Here is a 15212-nt window from a genome sequence, read left to right as displayed (position 1 = left end):
CACCTTACCAAAGTAGTAAGCCAATGTTTAGCTCAATGTTCAAGGGTTTCTATAATTTGACTTTAGTAGGAATCAGTTACGTTTATTGCCTGAATGCATACTGTGCCTTTCTATAAGTGAAAGCAGAGGTTTTTAAAACTAGTTGGGAGGTATGATTTGAAAGTTTTTATTTCTGCTTTGGTTAAATGAATCATCATTAGTTTAAATAAGCCATCCTCAAAAGCAGCAGTTAGCTTGTTTTAAATTATTGTTAATGTTCACAGAAGCCACACTTTGGAAGTGCAAAGGATGCCATTAGTTGCCTCACTTTCTACATTTTTCCATTAGCTTAGTTGCAATACGACTGATGTGTTCTGCTTTGCACATTTGTTGTCTGGTGACAGCTTGGGCTTTTAAAAAGAAAACGAAAAAGAAGTGACAACATTCCACGCCAAATGTCACGAACTACTATAATCAACTCTTATCTACACAGGGTTGCACAGGTAAAATTAAGTTAATTGCTATCAATTGATGGTAATTCTTTGGCTCTGGGGCAGTGACTCAGTCACCGTCATTTTTTTTCTTTTCAAAAATCCAATAAACAGATCTGCTGACCTCTGAAGGCCTTCATTTCTCCAAATTAGGAGGCACTCTCCTGACTTTCAAGGGACATTAAGACAATATCCGTACATTCTTAGATGATCAACCTTTTAGTGATATATGACAGAAAGGTCAAATTTAGGATATTTATTTCTGTAATCAGCTGTCCAAGGGGATTGCTATTCCAAATTTCAGGACTGTAAGCTCCAAAGGGCACTTGCTTCAGGAAGTTAGCTCCAAAGGGCATTTGGAACAGCTGGAATGAGATGAGACAACTTACTAATGACCTTTTAGTGGCCCTGTACTGAAAGTTAATACGTGGATTTTGTGTTTGTTTTTTGTCTAATCTTGAAGAAGAAATATTTAAATGTCTTCTTTTTTTTTAAAGCACCGAGACACACAGAAGAAACAGGTGTCATTTTACAAATGGGACAGGAATGATTGTGTCTGGATGTCTTATAAATGTGTGTGGACACAGCAATTAAAAATCATGCCATATTTAAAAACTGAGCCACAATCCAGCGATAGCTCTAAAGCAGAATCCGTACCAGGAAATACTTCCATGTCCTCATTTGTAAGTCAGAAAAAGCTTAATGCACGTAACTGGGAATTTCTGCACATAAGGATCATTATCTTATTAGAGGATAATCAGGATCCAGTGTGCTCCATTATATCCTCAGACCATGTTCAAAGACTACAGTCCTGAATCCTCGTACCAGTAGTAACATCACAAAGCAAGTGCCACTGGAGTAAAATCGGAAATTAACTTTTCTCTCTTCTTATTTTTATACTGACAATAAAGGAGTGGCAACAATTAACATGCCCCTTCATCTGATGCAAGCTGTAGCCATGGATTATTTTTTTAATCACTCCAAATTTTCAGACCCTATTTTTAAATATTTATTTACTTCATTTCTACCCTGCCTTTTTCGGACCAGGAGGAGACTCAAGGCAACTTACAAATCCGGCAAAAATTCGATGCCTCACAGGTAAACAATAAAACATCTCATAAAATATAAATCTAAGATATAAGCATTTAAAACACATAACAATCTATCAAACAGATTAAAACCACATATAAAACGCCGAATCATGGTCTCATGTCCAAATCGTTTTCCAAAATCCATAGTCCATTATTCTAGCTGTTGAAGTTTCATTCTTTAGTTTCCTATTCACCAAACGCCTATGTAAAGAGCCAAGTCTAAGTTTTTTTTCTAAAAACCAGGAGGGATGGGGCATTTTTGATATCACTGGAAAGTGAGTTCCACAGCTGAGGGGCCACCACTGAGAAGGCCTTGTCTCTCGTCCCAACCAATTGAGCTTATGAAGAGGTTAGGATGGAGAGCAGGGCCTCACCAGCAGATCTTAAAGCTCTTGTAGGTTCATAGAGAGAGGTGCATTTGGATAAGTAAGTTGAACCAGAGCCATATAGGGCTTTATAGGCCAATACCAGCACTTTAAATTGAGCTTGGTAGCAGACTGGCAGCCAGTGATGCTGATGTGACAGAGGAGTAGTATGCTCCAGTTAGAAATCTGGCTGCCGCCCATTGGACTAGTTGAAGCTCCCAGGCTGTCTTCAAAGGCAGCCCTACATAGAGTGCATTGCAATAGTCTAAATAGGAAATGAAATAGAGCCTAAACCGCCCAGGAACCCTCAAAACCATGGGAGAATTGCAAAGATGGAAGATGGCATTTTGCAGCATAACTACTCACATGTTTTGGGGGGATAGTGCTCAATGTTGATTTTGAGGACTATATAACATTGCATGAACTGATCTTTCCCTGACCTGGTTTAATACATGCATACAATGCATGAAGTGATTTATGACTGAAATATCCTGAACATTCCTGGCTGTATAGACAAAGCAATAGATTAACTGGCTCTGAAACATCTTGTAGTCATGTAAACAAGACCTAATTAGAAGAATCCTGTAGATAAAAACATACCGCAGTCTCCAGTTGGCAGGAGCTAACTGTATTATTGATCCACCTGTTATCCTTCCATCCTCTGAATCATCCTCACCATTTGACTGTGGTGATGACAATATATTTTGAGAAGTTGCTGAACCAAAGCCATCTTGAAGTGGCAAACCTTTGCAACCAACACAAAAATGGCTGGGTGAACAGATAGGCTCTTCAGTAGATAGAATATTATCCAAAAATGGGAGCATACCAGATTTCAATGGGGAAGCCATTTCCACTTGGTTTAAACTATAACTGCAAGAAGGCCCTTCTAGCTGAAGAGCCTCACCAAGCATAGTTTAATAACCAGAGTTCAAATGCATACAAGAGAATGTAAGGACTATGATAATTTCTATCCTGATCCTGAGCCAAATTAAGCCCCTAAACCAGAAAATAACATCTTGAATCTGGCTCAGTATCTAATTGACAACCTTGTCAATCTTCCAGCAGAGGAATTTGATGTGAACAGTAGGAAGTCTCACTAAGTAGCCTGGCTGCCATATTCTCTGGGACTCCCTTCCTAGAGAATTTAGACTGGCAGTCTCACTACTTTTTTCATAGATATGACTTTTCACTTCTGACAATTTTGATGAGCTACATTATTATGATTATGTTTGTTATGTTTATTGTTATGTATTACGTTTATTTATATCCAGCCTTTTCTCTCCACAATGGAGACTCAAAGTGTACTACATTAAAAGCATTCTATACAAATTAAAATCCAAAAATATACAAACATTAAAATAGAATTAAGCATCAATTGTATTAATTGAAATTAACAGTTAAAATCCTTAAAATTGATTAAAAATTTATTCAAAGCTAAAACCACAGCACTTCCTGACTTGATCTTCAAAACATCCTTTTTTAAAAACCTGTCTGAATAAAAAGGTTTTAGCCTGCTGCTGGAAGGATAGCAGGGAAGGGGCCGTTCCGACTTCCCTGGGCCTCCCTGCCATAGTCAAGGGGCAGCTGCTGAGACAGAAGGCCCACTCTCTTGTTCCCACCAACAGAAGCTTGCGATGGAGGTGGGACTGAGAGAAGGGTCTCTCCTTAAGACTCCAGGGCCCAGGCATGTTCATACATGGAGATGCGGTCAGCCAAATAGCCTGGACCTGAGTTGCATAGGGCTTTAACCAGCACATTGAATTGTGCCCAGAAACAAACTGGTAGCCAGTGGAGCTGCTGCAACAGGGGTGTTGTCTGCTCCTTGCAGCCAGCCCCAGTTAGCAACCTAACTGCAGCTCTTTGGGCCAGCTAAAGTTTCCGAACATTCCTCAAAGGCAGCCTCACATAGAGCATATTACAATAATCCAGATGGGATGTAACTAAGGCATGTACCACCGTGGCCAGATTCAACGTCTCAAGGAATGGGCCAATCTTACAGTGTGCTGGAGATTGCCAATTATTTTGCTCTCTCTGTGTGTTTTAATTATGTACTGTATGGTTTAACCAGCCTTTGATTTTTTAATTGTTTAATCATTTTTACATTATCTGCTTTGAGTCCCAATATGGGTAGAAACAACAACAGCACCATGTGAAACATACCCACCTCCTTGGACGAAGAGCAGGGTTCTGTTCTGTTCTTATATTAAAAATAATTTTATATTAATTTGCTTTCAAGACAATGAATGTAAGTTCAGAAGCCATAAACCACAGTTGAAATCTAACTGAAGCATTGTACTCTCTATGGATTTGAAGAAAACCACAGAGATGTGCATGGAAGATACACATTTCCTCGGAGAAACACTTGAAACCTTCACACATCCAATGTGAAAGCCTGAAGGGCTCTGTTCTCCATATGATCAGCTAAGCGCATGTAGGTTCCCCCATGTCATAGAGAATTTGCTTTATCAGGATTCTTGATTGTGCTAAGTTTTTTCAGCCAGGTTTAATCCGTTCTGACTTTCACAATGGATGTGTATTAAAATTCATGGAGAGAGGAGTTTTGCAGGCAAGGCTAATGTGTGTAACCCTGAATCCCCCTTCATACCAGAAATGTTCTTCTCTGAACTCAATTTAATATATTCACAAATTATTTTAGCATATGCAACAATGATTTGACCTAATGGGAGAGACCTATATTAAAATCCTCATTCCTATTGATACTATGAATTTCTCTTCAGCTAATATGATTATTCATAAACAAGTAATGTTAATTATCCTTACTTTAAAATTAATTTAAGATATTATTTTGAGTGATTGTCGATATATATATTAGTCATGAGCCTAATATCTATCATCCATATGATTCATGTTTTCATTTGTTCTGTCAATTCGGATGGCACAGAATGGGAAAGCCCCTTCTGGAACAAAAATAAACTCGATACGAAAGGTGGGCAGGAGCAGATATCAGCTCCAAGGCTGTTTTTCAGATTGACTGTCGCACGCGTAGGCCCAAAGTGCCAGGGCTTGCAGCCAAGTAAGGAGCACTGCTTCCTCAGCGCTCAAGTACAGACCCTTGCAGGCCCAGGAAGTTTGGACCTACATGCCATGGCCTGCCAGGGTCTGCAGCCGAGTGCCAAGTAAGGTGCGCTGTTTACTTGGCACTTGGGCGCAGGCCCTGGCAGGCTCAGGCACATAGGTCCAAAGCCCCCCGGGTCCTCAAGGGCCTGCACTTGAGCACCGAATAAGCAGCTATCGTTACTCAGTGCTCAACTGCAAACCCTTTCAGGCTCAGGCGCTTTGTTCCTATGCATTGGGTTGTAGAGCAAGGCCACCAGCAGCAAACACAATGAGTCTTCAGCCCCAGCCAAGGGAGCCTTTCGACTCCCCAGATGAAGTCGAGGCAAACCCCGTCCAAAAGTGTGTGTTGGGAAGGGGAGCCTGGGTGCCCCCCCCAATAATGGGATGAAAGAAAATTAATCTTTTGGCTCCCAAAACAGAAAACAAATATCTGCCCTCCTGATTTCGGGAAGCTCAGTAGAAATGGATCGAAGGCTCCACCGAAAGCCGGGACATGAAACGAATCAAGGTTTACCCAGAATGCACATGACTAGTATATATCCAGCCTTTTTTCCAAGACTGGGGCACAAAGTGGCTTGCACATTTAAAAGATTACAATTTAAAACTTGCCAAAATAATCTAAAAAGATGCACAGATTACTATCTGTGAGACTATATGGGGTGTGTTTTTAATGACATAAATTGGATAGTTCACAGAATTAGTGCCACTGTCTCCTTACTTAAGAAAGGAAAATGTATTATGTTATCTTTCTGTTTTGGGGGTAAAATGTGGTCCATAGAGAAGATGAAACTGATTGTGTTCATGGTCTGTCCCTGAGGATAGAATCAATCACTGTAGTAGAAAAGGGTGACATTTAAAGAACGAAACCCAGTGGAAAATGTCATGCTTAAAAAATTAGATTTAAATGCACTAGCTCCTGATTGATTTTTATTGCACTCAGATGGCTACAGTGATTGATTATGAAGCTTACAGATGTTTAGTACCTTTTTTCACTTCTTTGATAATCAGAATAATCTCATTTTCAATGTCATTTAGTGTACAGTACTGAAGGTTATAATAGATCAAGTTTATAGTGATATGCAACAATTATGAGATGTATAAGTATATTGAAACCAGACAGAGTTCAGGCTCACTATGTTGTTTCCATGGTCTGGAAATGATAATGCACAGATGTGGTATGCGCTGTAGTGAGTCCAGCTGAACATTGTGCAGGCTTTTGAGTACCTACTAAATTAAAAATAATAGCCCCTGAGGTTTTTGGCAAAGACACATTTGCTACAGAATGCAAAAACATTTTTTGGCATTACCTTTTAAATTATGTTAGCTGGAGTGAAGTAGTACTCTGACCTGTTTTTATCTCTTTTTGACTTGTTAGTACCTTAATTTTCCTTTGTAGCTATAGAGCGTTCCGTTACTTGATGCTGAATATTTTTTGCATCACTGAAGTAGGTATTTTGTCACAGAATATTTGAGTAGAAACAATAATATGCCCATATTTACTCGAATGTAGCTAAATGTAATGTGCAGCGGCAAAAAGGCATAAAAATGCTGCCTGCTTAGAATTCTCTCTTTAAAAACTAAAGTGTTCAGACACCAAAGCTTCCATCAGTGAAAAAGAAATCCTTGGGGTGCATCTCTGCTGTAGAATTAATCCATTTTAATTGTCTTAGTTCAGTGCTATGCAGTTTTGCAAGGTCTTGAGCATTCTCTGCCAAAGGATGCAGATGCCCCAACAAATTACAAATCCTAGGATTGTAAAGCATTGGGCCATGGCTATTAAATTAGAAATGGCGTTCCCCCAAAGAGGAGCTTTGGCTCAGCATTAAGATTATCATATGACACAAATCTAATGCGTACCCTAATGTTGGTAATGTAATTTAGACCAAAAGGTGAGCATTAGATTTGAGTAAATATGGTACTTTAATTTATTATATGTGTTTTCCTTTAATGAATGTAGCCATGTGGGTGAATATGTATACTGCAAGGATATTTTATTTTATTTTATTTTTCCATTTCAGGGGATATGTTCTGTATAATAGAAATCCCCCAATAATTCTGAATTTATTCCTAATATCAAAATCCCATCAAGATGTTGCAGCTCTAATTGTGTGTCTCAAATGTAGCTCTAAAAGTCCATTTATTTATCGTATCAAGAGCGAAAAAACAGTTGTATTGTATCTAAAAAAAAAACCCCATAAAGTTTGAAAACTTGGCATTCTATTAAATGTCCTTTGACCAGTAGCTGGCGAGTAGCTAGCCAAAAGTCAATTTGCTTCTTTATATTATATTATATTTATTTACTATATTGAGCCCCCGGTGGCGCAGTGGGTTAAAGCACTGTGCCATCAGGACTGAAGACCTACAGGACAGGTCGCAGGTTCGAATCCGGGGAGAGGCGGATGAGCTCCCTCTATTAGCTCCAGCTCCTCATGTGGGGACATGAGAGAAGCCTCCCACAAGGATGATAAAACATCAAAAATCATCCAGGCGTCCCCTGGGCAACGTCCTTGCAGACGGCCAATTCTCTCACAACAGGAGCGGTTGCTCCTGACACGACAAAAAAAATTACTATATTTATATCCCGCCCTTCTCGACCCCAAAGGGGACTCAAGGCGGCTTACAGCAGAGGCAAAATTCAATGCCTTAAACAATTCAACAATTAAATAATATTTAGTTAAAAATCTAAGCAAGGTTAAAAGCAAGTAAAACATAAATAATATCACTTGAAGCTATAAAATCATGTGCTCTAACTTTATATGCTCTTTCTTTATTTCAAAAAAACAGTTTTAGCAAGCATCATGCACACCGTGTAATATCTGTGATATGTTTTACAAATATTTTGCACCTTTCATTTCTATGTGCTACAATTGTTCTCCATTTGATCTTTACAACGCACAATTATCCTATCCTTACTTAGGGTCAATATCTGGCATATTTAGTCAATATCCGAATGTACAAAAAATTCTGAATGAACTGATTACAAACAGTCCAGCCCCTCTACCAAATCAAACATTAGAGGTTTGTGTATGTTTAGCTTGGAAAAGAGAAGACAGAAAGGTGACATGATAGACATCTTTAAATATCTGAAGGGGTACCAGGTGGAAGATGGAGCAAGCTCATTTTCTGTTGCTTCTTAGATGAGAACATGAAACAATGGATTCAAATTACAAAGCAAAGAGGTTCCTTTTAAACCAGTGGTTCTCAACCTCTGGGTCCCCAGGTGTTTTGGCCTACAACTTCCAGAAATCCCAGCCAGTTTACCAGCTGTTGGGATTTCTGGGAGATGAAGGCCAAAGCATCTGGGTACCCACAGGTTGAGAACCACTGCTCTTAAACATTAGGAAGAACTTCTTTTGTGTAAAAGCTCTCTCAACCATTGAATAGACCAGTGGTTCTCAACCTGTGGGTCCCCAGGTTTTTTGGCCTACAACTCCCAGAAATCCCAGCCAGTTTACCAGTTGTTATGATTTCTGGGAGTTAAAGGCCAAAGCATCTGGGGACCCACAGGTTGAGAACCACTGGAATAGACTATCTCAAAGGGTGATGGACTCTCCTTATTTGAGGGTCAGGTGGGCAACTTTCAGGAGTGTATTTCAGCATGGCAGGTTTTGGATTTGATGCAGAATTAATGTAGTTTGTCACCACTTTAGCTGCCAGGCTCAGTTGTATGGTATCCTGAGATTTGTAGTTTGGTGAGGCCCAATTAATTCTATAGTGTAGATGCATCCTAAGGGAAATCTAGGAAGAAATACTGTACTATCTGAATATGACTATCTCTTGAGTAAGAGTGTCATCTTTTCAGGTCAGCAATAGGGTACTCCTCCAATGGATCACAATATAGCCATAGTGTGAGAGTATAATTGTGCATATTGAGCAGGTAAAGGACAAATAAGAAGAATGAGAATGATTATATCTATTTTCATAAGCTGCTTTAGTATTGTTTATTGTAATGAAAAGATGAGATAAAAATATAGTCAACAAATGAATTGATCAAGAACCTGTGCATATGAATAAAATAATCAATTGTAATGAAACAACAATTAAATAGTATAGTTATTTGAAACACTATATATTGTTCGACAAGTTAGATAAGATGAGATAAATAGTAGCAAGCAAGCAAGCAAGCAAGAAAGCAAGCAAGGAAGAAAGAAAGAAAGAAAGAAGGAAAGAAAGAAAGATCAAACAACCAGAAGAATTGTTTTTCCTTTAATCTACATCTGTATACATAGCATTCATGGAAACGATGAAATATTGTAACACTTGAGCCCTAAGTATTTAATGGCTATAAAAGTAAGAAATTCTTATATCAACATTACTTGAGGCACGTTAAATAGAATAGCTAGATTCATAGTTGGTATGACTTCATTAAAACCTATGATCTTGCTCTGGGGATTTGTGCTGAGATAAGTAGCTTGAGAAGATATAACTTAGATAAAATACAATATACAGCATAATCACATATTCTGTATTTGCACAGCATGGCAGTTAGAGTCACTTTGGGAACACTATCTTAGAATTTACTGTTTTTTGTGTGTTTATTTAATTCCCCAGTCTGGAAAGGAGTCTTGCCATTGACTTTTGCATTAAATTAATGTTATCACTGAATAAATGCAGTGGGTTTTGAATCCAGAAGTTCTTTATATCATACAAAATTGTACTATATTATTTTCAATAAATTTTGGCAGATAAATTAGTCAGATTTTACTTGATTACAGTGAAATCCTGTGTATGCCTACACAGTAGGAAGTAGGAAAAGCACGTCCCCTGAGTCTAGTGAGGGATTTTCTACTAGGTAGTATATTTAGTCTCAGTCTTCATTGATATCAAAGAAGGAGAGCTCATTCAGAATAATAACATTTATTTTCTAATGATATCATTATTGCATTAAAGAGTATAACCAATAAGCATTTTGGTTGTTTCTGCGATATTTAACCACTCTCTGTTCAGGCTTCTTGTAACCTAATGGGGTGGAAATCATACCAGCTGAAAGGGGTGTAGGCATTGCTGCAAAATAAAACCAAAATCACCCAATGGCAGAAAAGAAATAAAAAACCAGTTCCCATCCTATGAATCATATAGTAGCTGTAGTTCTTGGCAACAGTTCACAAGCTTGGCCTAAATAAGATGTTTGTGTTCTGCAAGCTGTTCAAAGCTATTGAGTTAAGTAGCTGCTGAGACCTTCTGTTTGGCAAATGGTTCAGTACTCTCATAGAAATATGTGCAAGTGGCACTTCCTTGCAAGTGTTTGTTGCCATTTTCAGTGGAAGAGGACAAGCCTGTGGACCTGATCCAATATACAGTGATACCTTGACATATGAATTTAATTCATTCTGTGACCATGCTCGTAACTAAAATAGTTCATATCACTGGGTGAAAAACATCATTTTTGGTGTTTTCAGTGGGAGAAAACAGTGATAATAGCATCTACCACGTATATGTCTACTATGGTGGTTAGGAACCTCCGGCCCTCAGTTATTGAATCATCACTGATTGTAACAAACTACAATTTGGAGAGTCACAGGTCCTTCACTCTTAATTTGGTGACTCACAAGGAGCTGGTGAATGGAAGTGGAGGAAAAGTACTGCTATTTCCAAAGATTCACATGGAGGCATTTTCAGGAATGCGGTGTGATTCCTGCAATTGTATCACTCCCATTCTAGGGAGCTGCACTGAAATTTTGCCAGCAGTTGTTAGACAAAATCCCATTTAAAACTTGCTGTCAGATCTAAGAGTCTGCTTCTAATGCAAAAGAGCTCTCTCAGTTCACACATTTCCTTCCAGTCAATCAGTGATCCTTTAGGTTGCAGAGGTTGCAGTGCAGCCTGGGAAAACCCATTGGACAAGTAGGTATGAGATGCCCCCTTGCACACTGACTAAACTTAGGATGGCCCAGACCCACCACCTTAAACCACCAAGAGCAATTATTTTGCTTAATGCAAAGTAACCATGTATTATGAGTGTTTGCCTAGCCATTGCAACAAGGAGCCCCATTTATATGAACCCTTTATCCCAAAAACAGGGTAAATCAGCTCAGTGGCAGCTGCATGGCACAAAGAACTGATTCAGATTAACATTGGCCTTGAACCACATTAACAGAAGTTGCAGAATACTCCAGATCTTCCCTGAAAATCCAGAGCTCATCTGTGTTGTGAGCAACTGTAAGCTGTTGTGCTATTTCCTGTTCACTTGTTCCTAAACACCTATGCCACTTCCTAATCATAACCTCATTGCAAAGCAGCAAGAAATTGACCCAGGACTATTGGATTGGTAATAATAATAATAACAACAACAACAACAACAACAACAACAACAGCAACAGCAACAGCAACTTTATTTGTATACCCTGCCTCCATCTCCCGAGGGGACTCAGGATGGCTTACAAAGGGACAAGCCCAGGAATACAGATACAGAAAATACAATCAATAAACAAAAAACAATAAAAACATCATAATCAGACAACATCATAATTATCGTATCAAGGCTGAGCATCAAATGCTGGGCTTAGGCTTATAATTCCTATGTGCAATAATTCCTACATAGAGCACTGGGAAAGTGCGAGAGACATAGAGCTCGACTTAACCATTAACATATCAAAAGTGCAAAGAACGGACCAAAGTGCGGAAGCTAGATAGGTTTGGGAAAACTCTCTAGTGAACTTTGAGGATTTGATTTAAACGTTGGTTTGGTGTTGTACTGATGCTAGGCATATAGCTCTATCAGCAAGAATGTGTTGTAGTTCTCACCTGGCTAATATAGCTTATCTTCCAGGGTGTTTTATTCTGTGCACATATTTTCCTGTCACATTTGCAGTCCATTTCACGTATTGAATGTTGCCTACAGAAGCTCTTGGCACATTCAGTTTTTGTCTCTAAGGGGCCATAAAGCGTGCAGTTTTAGTCACCAAGGATCATAATCCTATATAGAAATGGAAATTACAACCATGCAAACATCCATACTGAAATGCAGCCTTTAACTTCCGAATTCCTTAGCATAACATGATAGCATTTTTCTGCCAAGGATGCATGATTAATACAGTATAGTGATGTTCACAGTACATTACTAGTTTCGTTTACATGTAGAACAAGAGTAGAGATGCAGCAAGAAGGGAGCACATATTAATTGATAATAGTAAGCAGGAGATTTGAAATGGCCCTCTAGTTCTCTCTCATCTAGCAAAGTGCCACCTACCTTGGTCTTTATATTAAAGCCCAAACAGCTTGGGATATGGTCATTTAAAGGTCTATCTCACCCTTTAAATTCAGCTGCTATTCTTGCATGTGCCGCTTCCTCCAGAGTGCTGGATCAGGGGAGAAAAAAGAAACTGTATGAAGAGCACAGGTTTCACACATCGAGTGGCATTGGGTGTGGTAGTATCTTCTGCCACCTCTTGGTCCATCAATCAGATTTGATTTATTCTGGAAAAGGGAATAGAGAGGGATGATGACCTTGCTGTTGCTAATCAGAACTAGAGGACAGAATTTCCGCCTCAAAATCTTTGACAGTCTAATTTAGGTGCTGTAATGCAGCTTTAGGGGCCTAAATACCCTAAAGGCCCCAGATCCTGTCTAATCTTGGAAGCTAAACAGGGTCAGTTCTGGTTAGTACTTGGGTTGGAGACCACCAATGATGCTGTGGGCTATATTTCAGAGCAAGGAACTGGCAGAATCACCTCCGAGTATTCTTTGCCTAAGGAAACTATGCGAAAGGCATGGGGTCGCCATAAGTTGATAGGAAACTTTAACATGCATATGTATACATATAATAAAACTTTCCTAGTGTGATGTTCTTGCTTGACAAGATCACTTGTCTCTTGACAAGTAGAATCCATAGAAGGCTGAAAGTTTTTTTTTTTTCATTTCATATTTTTCTTGAGGGAAATGTCAAAGATCAACTTTGCATTGTTCAATCTATGAAATTTCCACTGACTGGGAAAGACTCCTATTTAAAATACTTAGAGCCACTGCAGATCATGATAAATAGACAATACACCAATAATCTGATTCAGTATGTTTCTATTCTAATTTAATTTTGTTCATTGGTTCTTGCTGACACTTTAAATTTTCAAATAATGTTTGCAAATGTTTGGAAGGGATTTTTCAGGGGATTGGTTTAAGTATGAGATATTCTAGTGTTAAAATGAACATTTCCCAATGTATGTGCCTGCAGAGAGTCTTGGGGCTTAGAAAGAGAATGATTTGTAGCCTAACTCAGTTAATTGCATGGGCTCAAATTTTGTAAATGGCTATTGAACAAAATCACTAATTTTCTTTCAGTGTTCTCCATATGTTTGACTTTGTTAATGTTTATTGCTGTAATCAAGAACTATTGGATTTAGTGTAGCTTAGTCTAAATAACGGTATTTATACTGCCTCTTTTCTTGCCTCCAGCTGTCAGAAATGACAGGAACAAGAAAAAGAAGGAGCCTTTAAAACAGGAGTTTATGGAGAACTATGAAATGACAGCAGAGTTGGATGATCTCACAGAAAAAATAAGGAAATCTCATCAGGAAACGTTCCCGTCACTCTGTCAGCTAGGCAAATACACTACGGTAAGATTCTGTCCATTTGGAAATGTGTAATGAGGACCTATTGGTCTACAGTTATTGATGTTGACAGAATGTGGATGTGATACTGCCAAAAATAAATGTGTTCACAGACCATGTTTTCCATAAGAAATACCAGGATGTGTGATGGGGGACAGGAATACTTCAATAGTCAGGGAAAGTATGTCTCTGGTCCTTTTTAAATGTCAAGATCATGGTGCATAGTGCCCTCAACTAGAGAACAATCGACGAATTAATAGCCAAAGAAAGTTGTATGGACTATATTAAATTATTGCAGTGGACGATGATAACACAGCAGTTAACACAGTTATCTTTTGGACAGAGGATCTCTACTGTGTATAAAAGATCTAAAGCTGTTTCTAAGGAAATGCAAAAGACTAAGTGCAAGTAAGCAGCACAAAGCATCATGCTTGTTTTTCCCATGGAAATATCCTGCTTCCTGTCATATCAGTGCAATAGCGTGTGTGTGGGGATGTGTGTGTGGTAATCTTGGTGGAGCATCTCTCAGAGACAACAGATGGTGCACAAGGAAGGAATGGTAAACCACTCCTGAAGCCATCTACCTTGAAACCTTTATAACATGACAATCCAAAATAAAACAAAAAATAACGCCAAAAGATGACATTTCCAGGTGAGATAACAGTTAGTGAGATATTGGGAAACAGCAGATTACAACTATGGGTAGAACCATGGCTAATGATTCAACTAGACTCAAGCTGAAAGGAAGTTCAGCTGTTGATTTCCTCAGAGGTAAAAGGAAAGTCCAAAGCAGTACAATGCATATAGAAAATGGAATGTGAGAGTCATGAAACATAGTAAAATGAAAAATAGGACATACCAACATTGCAATACCTGGAGTGAGCAAGTCAAAGTGCACAGGATTGGGACATGTTGCGTCAGAGAATCATATGGTGTTTCATCAGGGAATAAAAATCTAAAAAATGGGGTGGCATTAATAGAGAGGAGAGATGTAGCAAAAGCTATGATGCAAATCTAATATCAAAAAAGTTTCAGAGAAAATCTATCAATATAAGCATAATCCAAGATTGTGCTCTAGCTACAGAGGCAGAAGAAGAAGAAATCAAGAAGAGACCTGCAATCAGGTGTCATAAGTATGACATAGTCCATAAAATCCACCTTTTTCAGATGGAAAATTGTGTTAAATATTTAAGTTCTCGTCAGATTAGGAGATCATATTGCTGTTCAGGCTAAGTGTGTAACCTCAATTGATCTTAAGAAAGGTCCGAGCAGTCTGTGACCATCCATGTTAGGTCTGCTGGCTAGCCAGCCCATGAAGTACTTGACAATTCCTGTTCTGCAGAAAGGTCGGAAAAATAAAGAAGTTCCAGGAAAGCTGCCACACATGGCTTGTAGGCTATATTTCACTTCAAGCATTGTGGGAGATGAGGCCTCATCAAACTTGATCATTTTTCCGCTTCAATCCACTTTAAATGCCGTGACTGCAGACGGTTCCACGCATACATTAAACCCACTTCAGAGCAAGTTTAAGAAACCCGCTCCAAAGGGGGTTTACATCCACACAGGCAGGGGGAAAAAACAGGCTTTCCCCTTTGGCTGTCCACATGCTATCCCGAATACTTCCGGGATGACATGTGGCCATCCATTCTGCAGTAACAGCCTCCT

General features: G+C 38.9%; 1 protein-coding gene across 6 annotated transcripts in view; it reads left to right on the top strand.

Annotated features, from left to right (window-relative positions):
- The window catches only part of RARB (retinoic acid receptor beta), a 416875-nt gene that overhangs the window by 376438 nt on the left and 25225 nt on the right, over positions 1-15212 (top strand). For all 6 annotated transcript variants that reach the window (XM_060781909.2, XM_060781904.2, XM_060781906.2 and 3 more), the window contains one exon: positions 13393-13553. In XM_060781909.2, the coding sequence (XP_060637892.2) occupies positions 13393-13553 (161 nt within the window). The remainder of the gene's footprint in view (positions 1-13392; positions 13554-15212) is intronic.

The sequence above is a fragment of the Anolis sagrei genome, chromosome 6, assembly GCF_037176765.1.
Source record: "Anolis sagrei isolate rAnoSag1 chromosome 6, rAnoSag1.mat, whole genome shotgun sequence".
In the NCBI taxonomy this organism is placed as follows: Eukaryota; Metazoa; Chordata; class Lepidosauria; order Squamata; family Dactyloidae; genus Anolis; species Anolis sagrei.
Note: the sequence above shows the minus strand (reverse complement) of the source record. Positions and strands in the feature narration are given on the sequence as shown.